Source organism: Aedes aegypti, chromosome 3 (assembly GCF_002204515.2).
Source record: "Aedes aegypti strain LVP_AGWG chromosome 3, AaegL5.0 Primary Assembly, whole genome shotgun sequence".
Classification (NCBI taxonomy): Eukaryota; Metazoa; Arthropoda; class Insecta; order Diptera; family Culicidae; genus Aedes; species Aedes aegypti.
In genome coordinates, this window is record NC_035109.1 from 388,203,185 (window position 1) to 388,222,339 (window position 19,155).

Here is a 19,155-nt window from a genome sequence, read left to right on the forward strand (position 1 = left end):
CGAAAACGAAGCGTCTTGTTTGGGCTTTCCAAAACACTGCCCAGCAAAACCCGCGAAACAAAAATCAAGATCCCAGCGTCCCAAAAACGAAGCGTCTTGTTTGGGCTTTCCAAAACACTGCCCAGCAAAACCCGCGAAACAAAAACCAAGATCCCGGCATCCCGAAAACGAAGCGTCTTGTTTGGACTTTCCAAAACACTGCCCAGCACAACACGCGAAACAGAAAACCAAACACCCGGCGTCCCGAAAATGAAGCGTCTTGTTTGGGCTTTCCAAAACACTGGCCTGAACAAAATGTATATCAAACAAAATAGGATGAAAAGCTTATTCTATCGGAAAATATGTTTACTTCACACAGCACGTAAAAAGAAATTCAAAAAAATAAATTATTGCTCTAAAAAAGCTCAATAATTAAAACAAGGTCGGTTTTAGAAAGTCACTTTTGTTTAATCAACTTTTGAAGCTCTCCATACTCTAACTTTCGTCCATAGACGCCAAAGTGGTATCTATTACCGTTTAGGCGCCAGAACTGAAAAACCGATGACCACCCGCGCGCTTCCCATAGGAAAATGTGTTCTAATGTGGGCCTCATAACCGTGCGCTAACGACGGCAGTAATTTACACACATTGTAAGTGTAACGCAGTAACCCATCCTTCCCTTTCCAGTCAGAAGAAGCTTTTCGTAAATCGGAGCACTCTCCTTTGTTTGTTGTTTGTCCTTTGTTCGTACCTTTACCATTGAGACTAATGGTCTTTAATTGAAAGAAATGCTTATATTAAATAATATTGGTAATAGGTACTGACCCTCAGTATCAAGTAGTTGCCAAGCAAAAAGGATGTTTATGCATTCATAAAGTGCTAATTGTAATTCACTTGCTTTTTTCAATTTTGGTCAATTTATCAAATGATTAGATAATGAACTAAAAGCGCAAGCATAAATTTTCTGTTTTGTTTCCTATACAAAGCAAACATATCTGATATAAATTTTAATTGTAGCTTAGAAGAATACAGTATAGTATTTGCATGTAAATAATACCAATCAACTGTATAACACTCAGGGACGATATCTATTGTTCCATTGATGGCTGCTGTGGAATAATACACTGCCAGTCAGCGTGCATCCTCTACAGTTGGCGCCAGCACAACAGCGTGCCAAACTGTATTGAGAAGCGAACGCGCGTAATGAATAATTATTGTATGTTTTGTCTGTCTGTATTGTGCGCCTATATAAAACGCACCCATTTAACTTGTAAGAATGTAGTTTCTCTTGTAGGTATGCTGCCTCTAGTGGTAGTAAATCAGTTAAAGTGAAAGTCGTTCGTTTGATTTGTCGTCCGTTGAATCGTAAAAGACAGAACGTAGGAAAAACGTCCTGGCCGAAACAACATACTTAAAAAATATTGATAAGTTTTCAAAGAAAGTGGATCTTGAGATTTGATTCTTCAAACGTTAACATAATGATTGATTTTTGCAAGAACTTCCCGTGCGGTTCCCATAGAGGTTATTAGCTTTAATACCAAATAACATTGTTGATAAAGGATTCATAAAACACCCAACAGACCAATGGAGAGTGCTCCAATTGACGAAAAGCTTCTTCTGACTGTAAATGGAAGGATGATTTATTGCATTACACTTACAATGCGTGTAAATTACTGCCGCCTTCAGCGCACGGTTATGATGCCCACAATAGAATACATTTTCCTATGGGAAGCGTGCGGGTGGTCATCGGTTTTTCAGTTCTGGCGCCTAAACGGTAAAAGATACCACTTTGGCGTTTATGGACGAAAGTTAGAATATGGATTAATGAAACAAAAAATATTTTTTTGAAAATTTTTCATGATATAGACGATAGTTTTTTCGCTATTTTTCCGACAATTTTCTCCATGGTGAAAAATTTTCTGGGTAATGTTTTTCTTTTTAAATTTTTAGTGGATTGCTGAGAAAATTTCCTTTCGATTTCACTAAAAGATTTTTGTTCTACAATGCGTAGTTTAGGAGATATAAATTTTTAAAGTTTGAGGTATATAGGGAAATCGTGAAAATTCATCTAGAGTTTTCCGAGAAAATAGGCCACTATAATTTTTTTGAATTTCACTTTTGGTCATATATCCACGAGCTCTACCTCTGGTGAAAATTTTATACAAATCGGAGAACCTCCGGCCCAAACCTGTCCGATAATTTAAAAAAATGCCCTGGAGAATCCGTATATACGAAATCGCTCCGCGGGTGATAGCGTATGATCCCAGAATAATGAAAATTTATCCAATCAATAGTTCATCAACCTTTAAAGTGATTTCCGGTCCGAATTCCGTTCTAATTGATTGCCTTATGTTCTGTTCATCTGTGTGCACCCGGTTTTCGCAGATATTGATGAATGTGCCGTCGATAAGTATGCCTGCGATAGCAACCAGGTGTGTACGAACGAAATCGGCGGTTTTCGGTGCGACTGCAAAATTGGCTTCACACTCGATCAGGTCACTAACGCGTGTGTGGGTGAGTAGCAACCAGGAAGATAAGAGTATTCTACAGACAAACAGACGTCACGTTTACATGGTTGTCTATCGAGCGCCTTTTGAACGGTTTCCACATGAATAAATCCATCGTCCCAGTGCTCGCATCTACCGCCATCTGCTGACCGTTTAGCCAACACACCGATTTTAGCATTGTGCGCACATGTATTGCGTCTGTTTGTCTGTCAATATTGGATAAATCCTTACAAAACAGAGTACACTCAGAAGTTCTTTTATGCATTTTTTAATTATAATTCAAGCTAATTAGAAAATCAATTCATGTGAATCAATTTATGCTTGACTTCCGAACGAGAATATTGCAGATATCAACGAGTGTCAAATAAATGCCCACGAGTGCCTGGAGAGCCAGCGGTGCGATAACACGATTGGGTCCTACACGTGCATCCGGTTGCAGAGTTGCGGAACGGGCTACACCCTGAATGCCGAAACCGGAAACTGTGACGGTGAGTGATTGGTTTTTGTTGGACGGAATAGCAGTGAACAAAAAAAACCGTTTAAATTAATCGATTCCTCTTCAACCGGTCAACCAGATGATGATGAATGTGCCCTCGGTAGGCACAATTGCGTGCCACCGTACGAATGTTTCAACACGAAAGGTTCCTTCCGCTGTCGGCAGAGGTCAAGGTATGCTCCTCAGGCCGTAAGTAGAGTTACTGGTACTTCTACTAGCACTAGTACCAGTACATCCACTACTACTACGACTACAACCGCTCGTCCTGTCTATTACACGCATACAACCAGGAATGACCCACAGTACCGACCGGTGTACCAACCAAATAATCAACAGGTCGAGTATAACCGGTACCAGGGGTCATGCGGCATTGGCTTTGAGAGGAATGCCCTTGGGGCTTGTGTCGGTGAGTATTTTGTTTTACCTTCTAACTATATACTACTTACAACTATTAACAAACTAATCTTCTTTATCTGATATGCCTCCCGGAATAACGTATAGCTATCAATCCTTAATATGAAAATGCATCTCTCATATTTAACTTTTTAATTTATTTTGTTGATTCCACTAAAATCATTAGATGTCGATGAATGCTTGAACGGGAACACTTGTCGATCGAACCAAAGATGTGTCAACAGCAACGGATCCTACCGATGTTACGATCTTCTGGTGTGCCCGAGTGGTTTTGTGGCGAACAGTGACGCAACGGAGTGTTTAGGTGAGTTCAGTGTACGACGAGGGATTACTTAGAGGAATTGTCATGAAATTCATTAAGATATATGGTCGGTGATCAAACAGACTGGATCAAGTGTTTTCAATGGTTTCAGGAAAACGTACTTCAAGCATTCGGAATATCAACATATTTCCCTTATTTGCTGTACTAATGGAACATATATATTTGATGATACATCTGTATCAAAATGGTATCGAAAAATCAGAATTGATGAAGTTCTTAACGTAGAATTCCAAAATATCATTCAGTCTGTCTTAACACCGATCATATTTGTTGAATGCATTTAGTCAATTTTTGTTGTAGTGAAATCAGGTTTCTTTTGCAAAAGAAATCTAATTTCCAAAAAAATATTTTGTTCTGTTTTTTTTTATTGAATTCATCTCATTAATAATACAATCTACTCTCCCTTACTTGATATTCTTTGTTTCGATATTTCACCTACCTAAATTTAATGAATGTACGATTAAACAGATAGTTAAATGAAGGTTGCCAACTAATTTTTGGGTAAAAAAACGATTTTTTTCTTAGAGTATGCCTAAAAAGTGTTACGTACGACAATGTGATGAATATTCACATAATTTTTACATCAAAACTATTGTTTAGAATGTATTTTGTCTAATAAAAAAACTTCCAGTGGATACGTGTAACTGACACTGAAGAAGACTGCAAGTGATAGTCGAAATACGCGTATCTGTCAAAGATGAACAGATTCTGCTCAGAGGATTCGACTACATTAAAAAAAGAAAAAAAAAACTTCATAGAAAAACTAAAAATTTTAAAAATGTGTTCAGTATCTTGAAGCCACCCTAAATCAATGGTTCCTCCAATTTCGAGTAAGGGAGAGTTTACTGTATTAGAGTTTTGAACAGTCATGTCCCTGCAATTCTCAATCCTTTCAGTTTCTCTGGAGTTTCTCTATAGAATGCTTTCAAGGAGCTCTAATGATCGATGTGTTACTCTTCATTTTTTTTTTAGATTCAGTCCAGAAATTCTTTCATAAACTCTTCCGAAGATGTGCCCAAGAAATCTTCTAATAAGATAATATATGATTTATGCTGTCTTAGCTAATTTTTCACAGTAATACGTGAATTAAATATGGAGAATGGATGTCATCATTTCTGCTGTAAATCTAGAAAAATCCTGATTCAATTAATGGAGTAGCCATAAACAATGCTCACAACCGCTTAAATCTCTGGATTAATTCCTTTAGAATTTATTGCAACAAGTTTAGGTGAAACTTTATTTCCGTCTCAGTTGAGAATTAATTCATAATACTTGGAGAAATAGCTCAGAAGATCAAGCATTGTGAAATTGCCAGATTATTTCACGTAGCAACTGTTGTAAATTCCTAAAGTTTCTGTTAAGATTTCTTGGGGATTTTATTACAAAGCCCTCAGGGAAATTTAAGAATCAATATTTGAAAAATGATTCTTAGGGAATATTTGCTCAGAACGACGCCTGGAAGTGTCGTTAGTGAAATTTCTGATCAAATTTTCCAGAGATTCCAGAACTCCTTGACTAATCTTCGAAGGAATTGCTGGTTGATAACTGGAATCTGAGAGATTTTTCTAAAATTTGCTAGTGATTGCTAGTACAATCTGTACCCCCAGTGAGAGGCTGGAATATTCGTGTATTTCAATGTAATCCAGGTTCTTTGCGGTGAAGTTTCCTACATAACTAGCACTTTTCACCTGTTCTAGATGAATGTCGCTTCATCTTGAAAATGATTTTATCATAACGTTGAGCTTGCCGGTTTATTTTTCCAACATAAACAAAAGAAAATAGGATTGAAAACATGGCTGTGATAGTTTATTTCTTAGTGCTAATTATTTGAAGTGATTATTTGAATATAGTGCCCAAATCTTTAGTGCCGAGTGAGATTTACTATAAAATGTGATGAGAAAGAAGTAAATTTGCCTGTGCCCCCTCTGAAAGTGGCATATTTCTAGTTATTTAGTATTTGATACACTCTTACAAATATTCAGGTAAATTTACGTCTTCTTTGATGCACATAAAAGAAGTGAACCATTTGACATAAATTTACATCTATTCTTAAAATTACATGACAACAAAAAACCAAAAAAAAAATTACACGCCGGGACGTAAAAGCCATAACAACTGACTTTTACATCACGACGTGTAATTATCTTGTTGTGTGCTTATCTTGTTGTCGTCTCCTCAAGAATACGATGACCAATTCTCATGCGCTAAAACGGAAATATTTTGAAAAAACTTCAAAACTCTTACCTTTTGCTACTATAAACTATTAATACACATAGGACTGGTAAAAACTTGGAAGAGCAATCGTTGCAACGCGTTGTCTGCTGCATACGTTTTCGTAGATTCCTCTATTCTCGCGGGAGTGAGAATAAGAATGCAGGTTTAATTGCTTCTTTTTCAGCAAACACGCACTTTATTATGAGACGAAAAATTTTCAACGTATAACAAGTAATGATGCTTTCATCAGATTACACTGCTTTAATAATTTAACGGAACACTACTGGAACCGGTGTAAATCTCTTCTTACAAATTATAGGTCGCAATCAGCCGTTGCGAGCCAAATTTTCACACCTGCGGAACGTCACTCTTAATAATGCACTAACTACCGCACAACCACACTTTTCCGATTGAAGATAACTATTAACAGTTTCACTGCAAAATGATATTTGCAAATATCGAGTTCTGAATAATAAATTTTCAATTTATTCGCACATAAACACTCCAGAGAAAAGTCGCGACGTATTACACCGGCCATGTTTGTTGAAAACAAACTCAATGACTGGTATGCTGCCGGCACAAAGTCAAAGATCATGTAAATATAGGGTTTTTAAAACTGAAATTCCAGTCTTATAATTATATTCTACGGCATGCAACATGTGCGATTAGAAAATTGACGCAAACATTACATGTGCTTGGAAAGTTAAATTAGTGAACGTGATTTTCAATCTAGTTTTATTGGAAATCTTATTTTGCTTTAATATTTGTGTCATATCACCGATTTGCTGCAAATATTAATGCTGACAAGAAAATACTAGGATAAATTCCAGTATTTCCAGGATGCTCTTCAATATTGGCTGTGCAATCGCTTAGATTAGATTAGATTAGATTAGATTAGATTAGAAATCTTATTTTGCTTTACGGTTTTGAACTTTAAATCATAAGAAACATTAAATTGTGTTGTAAATGCATTTGCGTCACAAATTAAATCAGTGCAGATTGGATTAAGTCGCATGTAAATTTCATTTTTTTAAGAGTGTAAAATAAACCGCTAGGTGAAGAATTGAACGTTTCTTGGTTTGATTGGGCAGTAATTGTGCTTTAAATTATATTCAATTAGTTTAATCATCACACCATAGCATCTGATAAGTGAATTCATGGAGATAATATTATTTGAAAAAGTGAAATTGTGGCAACCTGAGTGAAATTAATATGGCGGAACCATAATTGATAGAGTGTCATCAACAAATGCTGTTTTGTCATCATAAATACACAAATAAGGGCACACTGTTATGATTCGGCATTTGCAGATGTAAAATTGCTTCAACAAATGCTGATTGAAGATGATTCAGCTTTTTTTCGCTTTTTATGGCAACCAAGCAGCATTCAACAAAGTTTGCAGTTTGCGTACGCTATTATGAAGAATATACGCAAAAAAATGAAAGCGGGCATTAGTTCGTCGTTATTTCGTCGGGAATAAGTGTTCGCAATGCATTGCAATACATTCGTAATGCATCTGAAGAGCCCAAATATCGATTTGAGAGGTATAAATAAGGTAAGTTATCAAGATTAAAGTGCAAGTCAATCAGTTTAAAAGCAGCTGTTATGGCAACAAGGTGTATTATATCAAGCTTTTATCATAGCCGTCACAAATAAGTGTCACTAAGCCACCACTACCAGTTTAAATGAGGAATTCTATTCTGCAATAAAGCTGTTTTTGTAGCCACAAAATTTTAACTTTATAGTTTGTCTCTAAAAGGTTTTGAAAACAACCAAGAGCTGACTTACAAAATATCATCTTCTAGCAACGTTAAATGTCGCCTCTAGCTATCATAGCATTCACGTAACTGTCTTAAAACATTAATAAATTCACTCGAATGCCAAATTGCTGTGAATTTGTTACTTGGGTGGTATAGTACTAATGAGCTCTACGATTATCCTGAAAAAGCTAATGAGAATCCTGAATGGAAGCCTTCTATTCCAATAAGGTTTCTGATGAATTCGCTGAAATGATTCTGATGATATCCTTTGAAGGCTTCCGATAAACTCCCTGAAGGATTCTGATTGAAAATAGTGCTTGGTGCAATTTTGGAAGGATTCTGGTGAAAATCCTGGTAGTATTCTGAAGAAAATCCTGAAAATTTTCTAATCAAAACCTTTAAGGAATCTCTTTGAAAACCCCGGAAGAATTGCGATGAAAATCTTGATTTCAGATAAGATCTTTGCAATCTTTCTGATGACAATCTTAGGAAGTATGGATGAGGATCGTGGAAAGATTTTTGATAAAAATGCAAGAAAGATTCTGTTGAAAATCCAGAAATAATTCTGATTGAAATCCAGGAAGAATTTTAAACAAAACACTGGAAGGATTTCGGTAAACAACCTTTGGAAGGATTTGGGTTAGAATCCAGGAAAGATGTCGATAAGAATCCTCGAAGGATTCTGTTGCGGATTCTTCTGCGAATATTTGAACGATTTTGAAGAGAATTCTGATTAGTATCTTGGAAGGATTCTGTTCGAAATTTTGAATGGAATCTGTTTTGAATCCTGTAAGCATTCAGTGGAGAATCCTGGAGAATCTTGAAGGAAGGTATACTGGAAGAGGTATTTTGAAGAAAGATTTTGAAAGGTGAGATGAGAATTCTGGAACGTTTCTGATTAGATTCCTGAAACGATTCTGATGAGAATTATGCATTGATGCGGATAAAATCCTGGAAGGAAAGAACTTGGAAAGGATTCTAATGAGAATCCTGGGAAGATTTCTGATTCCATTTCTAAGAGAATTCTAACCAGTATTCCGTGATGATTCTGTTGAGAATTCTGAGAGGACAAGAACCTTCAAAAGGTTCTGAATTCTCCCTAACTACAATTTTCAACGGAAAGCTGCCTTGCGAAATTATCCGTAAACAAAACAAAGCGAAAATTTTTTAATCACTTATCTCCACAGCTATGAGAAGTTCATTTTCTCTTCCTCCTAATCTGTATCCATAGCCACAAACAGCAGTTGCTTTTATGTACTAAATTATTCACTATTATCATCGTTGATGTGGTAGCTTGGTTAGCGCACACGCATCGTTTTTTTTAGCAATGTTCTAAACCGCTCAGACATAGTGAAACCAATCTCAGTGAAATACTCAATGATAATTCACTTGGCTTGACTTGAAGCCTAATTGTACTATCAATTCATTCACCTTTCCGACCCAATGGCCTATTCGGCCCAACAACCCATTCTGCCCAACGACCCATTAGGACTATATGCCATTTTCGGCCTAATGACCATTTCGGCCTAACGACCCTTTCGGCCTAATGACATTCGGCCTAACGACATTCGGCCTAACGTCATAAGTTCGAGTCTTACTAGAACGTGTTTTTTCCCAAATTCATGTCTCAATTGGTCAAACAAACACACTGTGTCTTCTGATTACAAGTTCCCAAATTTTGTTTCAGACATACTAGCAAATCTGGTATATGCCAGTAAAGGTCAAACATTCATTAATGTATAAAAATCGGTCTTTTTCAATCATAAAAAGTTAGCTACATTAAAAATTACCAGAAAGGCTTCCAAGTTCCGATGCTTATCATTTGTCGAGTAAATATGGTTTCATATGACGCCATCTTTCTAAGTAGTCGGGCTCTAGAAATATCCGCAGAGCAAAAGATTCATACTCACCAGCGACGCCAGGTGGCAACATTTTATATCATAGGTAGGTAACATTCCGTAGAGCTTTCTTTGCTTCAAATTTTCGAACTTACAAACACTTAAAAAGAGCCACTGTTGCCAATTCAGTTTTGACTGCTGTTCTATTGTCAAAGAAAGCTCTCAGTTAGGTATGGAAACTAGCTGAAAACTAGTCTCTGTCTAAAGTGGAACATATCGTGTTAGAAACAAAAATTAGATTGCTTTGGATTTTCTCTCTACAATCTGCTACAGTTTGAGTGAAAAGAGTTCCTGTTTGTAGCTTTGTGTCATCATTGAAAAATGTAGCACTCCTAGTTTTTAGTATACAATCTTAGGTCCTATAGCTAGTTCAGACTAGTTAACTGGTTCGGTATAGTCAATTCCTCTGTAGTGCAGCAAATGATGTTATCCTTGCTAATATACATTTTCCCATGAGCATGCTAAGCGAAACCCTTTCTAGAAAATACAAACTAGCTCTAATCATCATTTTAATTTCTTTTCCACAACATCCCACCAGACGTAGACGAGTGCAGCACCGGCAAGGCAAAATGCGGCCCAGACCAGATATGTAAAAACAAACGCGGCAGTTACGTTTGTCACTGTCCGGCCGGGTTCATAATCGGGAAGCACCAACGGTGCGAGGACATCAACGAGTGCGAGATGCACAAAGGCATGGTTTGTCCTCACAATTCCGAGTGCATCAATACGCTGGGCTCGTACAGGTGTGACTGTAAGGCCGGTTTCAAGAAGAACCACCCCGAGGACATGGTCTGTACGGATCAGGACGAGTGCAGTGAGATTCCTGGTCTGTGCCATCAGCGGTGTATCAATTATTACGGGTCGTATCGATGTGGATGTGAACCGGGTTACAAACTAATGGCCAACAACCGCACCTGTGAGGACGTGGACGAGTGTGTCGAGTACAAATCGAACAATTTATGCGTGGGCATATGCGAAAACAGCCCCGGCTCCTATGGATGCAGTTGTCCGCAGGGGTACCGTTTGGGACACGACGGGCGGAGTTGTATCGGTATGTAACGGACTAGGAAGTAGTAGGGTATTCACCGTATTGTGGACGAGTATGCGTTCCTATTATTGCGGTATTATATATGTTTGAAATACAAAAGCTGCAATGTGATAGAACCATTATTAATTCTGTATTTTGTGTAACTTTCCCAAAAAATCGTAAATTGTTCATATGGCCCACCATAAACAAATTTGAATCCTACACATACTGAGAATTAATTTGTTAGCTTTCATTTTAATAAGTCACACAGTATGCCTGTCAAGTTAAACAAAACTAAACAAAAAATTGCACTGTTCGAGTAATACAAATTTATCCAAGCTACTTGGATAATTACGACGAGTGCTGTAAAAATCAAGTTCTGCAACGAGTTGCGTACAACATTTTGTTGCAATTTCGTGGAAGATCACTTGAGGAGAAATCATATCGAGATGCATTCATTACTATTTTACGATTTCTGAAGATTTTTGTGTAATGATTCATTACGCAACTCAAAACGGTTACGTAATGAAAAGGCGTTGCGTAATATTGATTACGCAACTGATTTCAGCTGCGTAATGACTATTACCGAATTGCACATTTCAGTGCAGGAAAGTAGACCGCTTCATGACAAATTGGCGTGATGAAAAACAGGTAATATGCTGTGAGAAATTGGTTCAGCTTGGGAACATTCTAAGCATTCATCGTTATCAATTAAATCCATGGAAAATAGAACTTTTGATGTTTAATGTGGAAATTATTCTTGTTTCGCAATAATAGGGACTATTCTGCTGTTCGTTACAGATATCGATGAGTGCGAAACGAGAGACGTTTGCAATGCTCGGAATGAAATTTGTACCAATATTCGAGGAAGCTTCCGATGCACTCGTATCGATTGTCCTTACGAATATGAAATCGATCCGGATAGGACCAAGTAAGTTATGGGTTTTTTATATTTTGGCTATGTAATGTACAAGTGCCATAGATGGAGGATTTCTAGAATGGTGAAATTTTTGATATTGAAATTAAACGAAGGAAAAATCTCTGTCTCATAACTGGCCAAATATTTCACTTTCAATGCATGCTTTTTGCCGAGGGTTGCGAAATTAATTTAATAATGCTGATTTCGTCGAAATTGTCCTCCTAATCAGTCGCTGCCGTCGAACGACCCGATTCTGCCAACCGGACGACATCGAATGTCTGAGGAAGCCATCCTCGTACTCGTACAACTTCATAACCTTGACGTCGAACATGCCGGTGCCTCCATCGGGACGGGCGTTGTTCAATTTACGGGGACCCACCTGGTACGAGTCCATCGACTTTGATATGAAGCTGATCCACGTCGATGCACCGGGCAACGTTCAGCCGGCAGATGAACGCTTTTTCAGGTATGTACTATTACCTATCATATCGCCAGAATACAGCGCCTCGGGATCGAAAGTGGCGCAAGGTGTATTTAAAACAGTTATTAACGAAAAAATGGCCATAAATTCTACTCTAAGGATGGTACACTTGAAACGATTCTACCCAAATGTAACATATATCCCCGAATTCTATGACCCCGAATGCTGTTACCCTGAATGTACAATTACTTCGAATGGCATAGCATCGCGAAAATGGAATTCGGGGTTATTGATCTTTCGGGAATATGGAATTAAGGGTAACAGAATTCGAGGTAATGGGGTAGAATTTCTAGAGTGCGACCACATTACCCTGAATGCAATGACCCCGAATATACCATTACCCCGAATTCCATAACACTGAATGTTGTTACTCTGAAAGCAAACGAATTGAATCACATTTCCTCGGTCTAATGTAACTCGGTGTTATGGAACCCCGAGTTATGATATTCGGATTAATGGCACTCGGGGTAGTGAGCTTTTAAGTAATGACTAAGCTATTCAGCAAGCTAAAGCTGAGGGATGTAGGTTCGAATCCCACCGGCCGAGGATCCTTCCGGTTGGCTCGACTTCTCAGGGCATAGAGTATCTTCGTGCTTACCACAGGATATACATAAGCAAAAATGGTCAATTGACAAAGAAAGTTCTCAGTTAATGCCCAAGAAAAATGGAGCAAATGTCAAAACAGAAAAAGCAGTTTTCTCTTTAAAAATTGACAAATTGAAACGCAGGCAAGGAGAAAACTACTTTTTTAGGTTTGACATTTGTTTCTGAAATCCTGATCCTGAGCTAAGAAGCAGGCTCTATCCCAGTAGGGGCGTAGCACCAGAAAGAAGAATGTTTCTCGAATGGTGGGTTCAAATTTATGGTCATATTTTTCGATAAAAAAAAAACGTTGAGACACCCCGTGGGCGAAGCACTTAATTCTTATTGCCATTTTTTTCTCTTTCCCTTTACCTTTGACAGCTTGAACAAACTGTCCAACGAAGTGCTGTTGAATCTGGTCAAAAGCATAGAGGGACCGCAAGATATCGAGCTGGAGCTGAGCATGACAGTGTTCAACAATGGGCAACCGTTCGGATCGAACATCGCCAAGCTGTTTCTGTTGATATCAGCGCATGAATTTTAATGCATCATCAAGGTGAGGGAGCTCGTCGAGTATTCTGTTATAATTTGTTCAGTGAAATTCATCCGATTTAGCTTTTGCACTTCATCGTACAAATAAACGCCAATCTTCGGTAATCTCAGCTGCAGCAGAATTTCTTTTATTGAAAAGAACTGTCCTTAAATTGAGATTGAATCGCATAACAAAACGAAATGGCTTCTACCGTGAAACGGTGAAATGAAACCAATGGGATTAAATTAATCATTATTAACCTTCTCGTTAATTGTAAAAAAACGTTTGCATAAGACATTGAAAGAGCTTCCCAAGAAAATGTTTTTATGTAAAAATACTATTTCTTGCAAAAATTTAGGTTTGTTTGTGCGAAAAATAAACTTATTTTTTACGTGATTATGAATCATCTGACTGAAGATTTAAGCCTCAGATGAGTTACGCAAATGATATAATCAACAAAATTTCTGTTGCCTTTTAAAAATTGCCTAGCTTAAAGCATATTCAATAAAACAATTTGAGAAAACAAAATAGGGAAAGTGTACCAGTTATGGCTATAGTGATTCCCTATTTGGCCATATGTGTTATCTTGAAAACTTTCACATTTTGAATATTTTTGAATGTTTTAACAACAAGATATATTTGATATCAAACTACTTAAACACATGAATGATTAAAAGTTTAAGATAATCAAATTATCACGTATGGCAAAATAGGGAACCATTATGTCCGTAACTGGTACACCTACCCTACAATACATAATTACGAGCTTTGAAAAACAGTACTTCTTTTAACAAATGAAACCTGCAATATTTGCCTATTACAGGGTGTCCGCAAATTATCCGTACAAATTTTGAAGGCATGGTTCTATGCAATTAAGCGGAATAATTTCAGTACTCTTGCATGATATAATACATTCTTTAGCAGTAAGTTTCACACATTTTCGATTTCAAATATTTGTAAAACCATGCTAAAAGTGTTGAAAGGTCTTAGAGAGAGCCGTTTTTCGAGCTTTTTGACGGAAGCTAAAAGTCCATAGAACTCACAGGATTTGAACTGAAAATTAATCTGTTTCCAGCCTAACTTGAAGTCAAAGACCTGTAGGTTACTTCAAACAGTAATAGAAAATTTGGATTAATCTATTTCAGATTTTGGGAAGAAAACATCTCTAAAATGACTAGTGGCCCTCAGGAATAACGTCTCCGAAAAATTAAAATTTGCCTATCTCAGAAAAATGCAATAATTTCAAAATTATTTGAAATTCTATTTTGTGTCAACATATGGATGCATAAAAAAGGTACACAGTCATTGATTTTTTATCGTTTTAAATGTGAGATCATCTTTTCCATATTTTGTTGTTCGGATAATTTACGAACACCCTGTAAATGAAATTTTTATTAAACATAAAAAGAACTGATGAATTATACCCCGCATTATATCTAGAAAATGTCAATTTCTGTAAATTCTGTAAATTCTGCATATTCATTTTTCACAGATTTTCATGCCTGACTTCATCCTATTATCATTTTCAACAAACTAAATGCCATCAAATAAGTACAGCGTTGAGTCTCATTAAATAGTATTGAATGCTTAACATCTTCTTTAAAATTAAAAAAACGAATAATATCATTTTTGTGTAAAATCTATATCCCGTTGAAATGATGATCGTATGCTACATAAAATCTACATGCTTAATTTGTTGTACACGACTCTGAATATGCTTGCGACTCTTTCATAATTTCGAAACTTGGAAAATATTCAATATATATGTGTGAAGAAAAAAAAAACTGTACCGCAGTTCGGCTGAATAGTCCGTAAACGTCGACCTTCATTGATTCCATGGTATGAAGTACTAGCATACTCACCGACGTGCTGAAGGACCGTGGATTCGGCATCGTAGCGTTGCAGGAAGTGTGTTGGAAAGAGCTGCGGCAACACACACGAGCTGGGAACAGCTAGCGATGGGTGATATGCAGAAGCGCGTGATCGGGTGGTGGCCGATCAAGGGCATTTTTTTAAATTATCGGACGGGTTTGGGACGGAGGTTCTCCGATTTGCATGAAATTTTCACCAGAGGTAGAGCTCGTGGATATATGACCAAAAGTGAAATTCAAAAAATATATAGTTGCCTATTTTCCCGGAAAACTCTAAATGAATTTTCACGATTTCTCTATATACCTCAAACTTTGAAAATTCATATCTCCTGAACTATGCATCGTAGAACAAAAGTGTTGTAGTGAAATTGAAAGGAAATTTTCTCAGCAATCTATTAAAAATATAAAAAGAAAAACATTTCTCGAAAAAATTTTCACCATGGAGAAAATTGTCGGAAAAATAGCGAAAAAACTATCGTCTGTATCATCAAAAATTTTCAAAAAAAAATTTTTTGTTTCATCAATCTAACTTTTGTCCATAGACGCTAAATTGGTATCTTTTACCGTTTAGGCGACAGAACTGAAAAATCGATAACCACCCGCACGCTTCCCATAGGAAAATGTGTTCTATTGTGGGCCTCATAACCGTGCGCTAACGGCGGCAGTAATTTACACGCATTGTAAGTGTAACACAGTAAACCATCCTTTCCTTTCCAGTCAGAAGAAGCTTTTCGTCAATCGGACCACTCTTCATTGGGCAGTTGGGTGTTTTGTGTGCCCTTCATCAGCAACGTTATTTAGTATTAAAGCTAACAGCCTCTTTGAAAGCCGCACGGGAAGTTCTTGTTAAATCAATCATTATGGTAACGTTTGAAGGATCAAATCTCAAGATCCACTTTCTTCGAAAACTTATGAATATATTGTTAATATGTTGTTTCGGCCAGGACGTCTTTCCTACGTTGTGTCTTTTACGATACAACGGACGGCAAATCAAGCGAACGGCTTCACTTTAACAGATTTATTACCACTGAGAGGCAGTGTGCCTACTCGGTGAAGAAACGAAAGAAACTACATTCTTACAAATTCAATGGGTGCGCCTTATATAGGAGCACGATACGGCCAGACAAAACATACAATAATTATTCATTACGCGCGTACGCTTCTCAATACAGTTTGGCGCGCTGTTGGGTTGGCACCAACTGTAGAGGCTGCACGCTGACTGGCAGTGTAATATTCCACAGCAGCCATCAATGGAACAATAGATAGCGTTCCTGAGTGTTATACAGTTGATTGATATTATATACATGCAAATACTATACTATATTCTTCCAAGGAACAATCAGAATTTATATCAAATATATCACTTTGTATAGAAAATAAAACTGAAAATTTATTCGCGCGTTTTTAGTTAATTATCTAATCATTTGATAAATTGAACAAAATTTGAAAAAAGCAAGAAAATTACAAATAGCACTTTATGTATGCATAAATATCCTTTTTGCTTGGCAACTATATGATACTGAGGGTCAAGCTTGGGAAACACTCACTCAGTTATTGTGTTTCCCTCACTCGCTTCCACGCACAGTCGGGAGCGAGAAAGCCGTTTTCTTAACCAAGCCGAACGTTTCAATTTCGAGTGCCCATTCTGCTTCTTCGGCGAGCACTAAGCGAAACAAAACACGGCATCTGATCAGTCGAATGCAATACCAAAATTCGGACAAAGGACAAACATTTGAAAAGGGCCCAAGAAGTCTTGAGCCTTTTTTTCAGAAACGTTGCTGTTGAGCCTTTTTAGGCCGCCCACGCAAACTAACCCCACTATCAGAAAGATTGGTGTTAGCTCTTCCTGATAGTGGTATTGGTGAGCGTGATCGAGTTGGATTGGGTTCAACAGCGGCTTGCAAAGCCAATGTTTACCAATGTAGATGTGCCCTTTTGAAATGTTTGTCCTGGAATGATTGTTTACATTCTGATTCCGTTCGAATGGCATTCGGGTTTGAGAGCTAATGAGCGTTCACTGACTGGCAGTCCACACCACGAAATGATTCAGTGAGTAGGAATCCTCTCAGTCAGTTCAATGCATTCGGCGAATGGAAGTGCATTAACTCGTGCCTCGCAGATACAAGTGTATTGGTATTTACTTCTCTTCGCGTTCCTTCCGATTGTCGCTTTTACACGATCGGTTTCGACGCTTTCATGCTACACTCCGCCTAGGACGGTTCAGCTATCACTGAATGATCGATAGCAGCAGATTTTTTGCTATTTTTCATCGGTGGCGTTCGGGTGAGTGAGTGAATTTTCCCATGCTTGCCTATTACCTATATTATTAAATGTTAGGATCGTTTTCAATTAAAGACTGTTGGTCTCAATAGTAAAGGTTACGAATAAAGGACATACAAAACACCCAACAGACCAAAGGAGAGTGCTCCGATTGGTGAAAAGTTTCTTCTGACTGGAAAGGAAAGGATGGTTTACTGCGTTACACTTACAATGCGTGTAAATTACTGCCGCCGTTAGCGCACGGTTATGAGGCCCACAATAGAACACATTTTTCTATGAGAAGCGTGCGGGTGGTCATCGGTTTTTCAGTTCTGTCGCCTAAACGGTAAAAGATACCACTTTGGCGTCTATGGACGAAAGTTAGAGTATGGATTGATGAAACAAAAAATATTTTTTTGAAAATTGTTCATGATACAAACGATAGTTTTTTCGCATTTTTTTTCCGACAATTTTCTCCATGGTGAAAAATTTCCCGAGAAATATTTTTCTTTTTATATTTTTAATAGATTGCTGAGAAAATGTCCTTTCGATTTCACTACAACACTTTTGTTCTACGATGCATAGTTCAGGAGATATGAATTTTCAAAGTTTGAGGTATATAGAAAAATCGTGACAATTCATCTAGAGTTTTCCGGGAAAATAGGCCATTATAATTTTTTTGAATTTCACTTTTGGTCATGTATCCACGAGCTCTGCCTCTGGTGAAAATTTCATGTAAATCGGAGAACTTCAGGCCCAAATTGTCCGATAATAAAAAAAACCCAAGAGATAATGTGCAAGTCGAGGCTCAAATGCCGGTAATTCAACTTCAGCATAATAAACGTGCACAGCCCTCAATCTGGAAGCACTGATGATGATAAAGACGCTTTTTACGCGCAGCTCGAACGCGAGTACGACAGCTGCCCAAGCCATGACGTCAAAATCATCATAGGAGATTTAAACGCTCAAGTTGGCCAGGAGGGGGAGTTCAAACCGACGATTGGAAAGTTCAGCGCCCACCAGCTGACGAACGAAAATGTTTTTTTTGGGAGGTTAAGCCACTGCGTCCAATTGGTTGAACTTTTGACGGCTCTTCTCTGACATTATCGACGTCAGGACCTATCGTGGCACTAACATCGACTCTGACCACTATCTGGTGATGGTTGAACTGCGCCCAAAACTCTCCGTCGTTAACAACGTACGGTACCGACGGCCACCCCGGTATGACCTAGAGCGGTTCAAGCAACCGGATGTCGCAGCGGCATACGCGCAGCACCTTGAGGCTGCATTACCGGAAGAGGGTGAGCTGGATGAAGCCCCTCTTGAGGACTGCTGGAGAACAGTGAAGGCAGCCATCAACAATGCAGCTGAGAGCAACGTTGGGTACGTGGGACGGAGTTGACGGAACGATTGGTTCGACGAGGAATGTAGGCAGATTCTGGAGGAGAAGAACGCAGCGCAGGCGGTCACACTGCTGCAAGGGACCCGGCAGAACGTGGAGCGTTATAGACGGAACCGGCAACAGCAGACCTGCCTCTTTCGGTAGAAAAAACGCCGCCTGGAGGAGACGGAGTGTGAGGAGATGGAACAGCTGTGCCGGTCTCAAGCACCATGCAAGTTCTATCAGAAGCTCAACGCATCCCGCAACGGCTTCGTGTCGCGACCGGAGATGTGTGAGCACAGGCAATGAAGATCGGGACAACGGAGAAAATGCCTTCGTCGGTACTGTGGAGGATGGAAATCAACCAGCTCCAACTTTGAGGGAGATTAGAGATGCCATTCACCAGCTCAAGAACAATAAATCTATTGGCAAGGATGGTATCGGAGCTGAACTTATAAAGATGGGCCCGGAGAGGCTTACTACTTGTCTGCACCGGCTGATAGGCACAATCTG

The 19,155-nt window shown here is 38.3% G+C and overlaps 1 protein-coding gene across 6 annotated transcripts in view; it reads left to right on the plus strand.

Annotated features, from left to right (window-relative positions):
* The window catches only part of LOC5563695 (fibulin-1), an 87,058-nt gene extending 73,791 nt beyond the window's left edge, over positions 1 to 13,267 (plus strand). For 5 of the 6 annotated variants that reach the window (XM_021853840.1, XM_021853843.1, XM_021853844.1 and 2 more), the window contains 8 exons: positions 2,365 to 2,493; positions 2,834 to 2,974; positions 3,062 to 3,388; positions 3,563 to 3,700; positions 10,129 to 10,641; positions 11,419 to 11,548; positions 11,766 to 12,002; positions 12,981 to 13,267. In XM_021853840.1, the coding sequence (XP_021709532.1) occupies positions 2,365 to 2,493; positions 2,834 to 2,974; positions 3,062 to 3,388; positions 3,563 to 3,700; positions 10,129 to 10,641; positions 11,419 to 11,548; positions 11,766 to 12,002; positions 12,981 to 13,143 (1,778 nt within the window). In that variant the 3' untranslated portion in view covers positions 13,144 to 13,267. The remainder of the gene's footprint in view (positions 1 to 2,364; positions 2,494 to 2,833; positions 2,975 to 3,061; positions 3,389 to 3,562; positions 3,701 to 10,128; positions 10,642 to 11,418; positions 11,549 to 11,765; positions 12,003 to 12,980) is intronic. The other variant, XM_021853842.1, reaches the window with a different exon arrangement.
* The last annotated feature ends 5,888 nt before the right edge of the window (positions 13,268 to 19,155 follow it).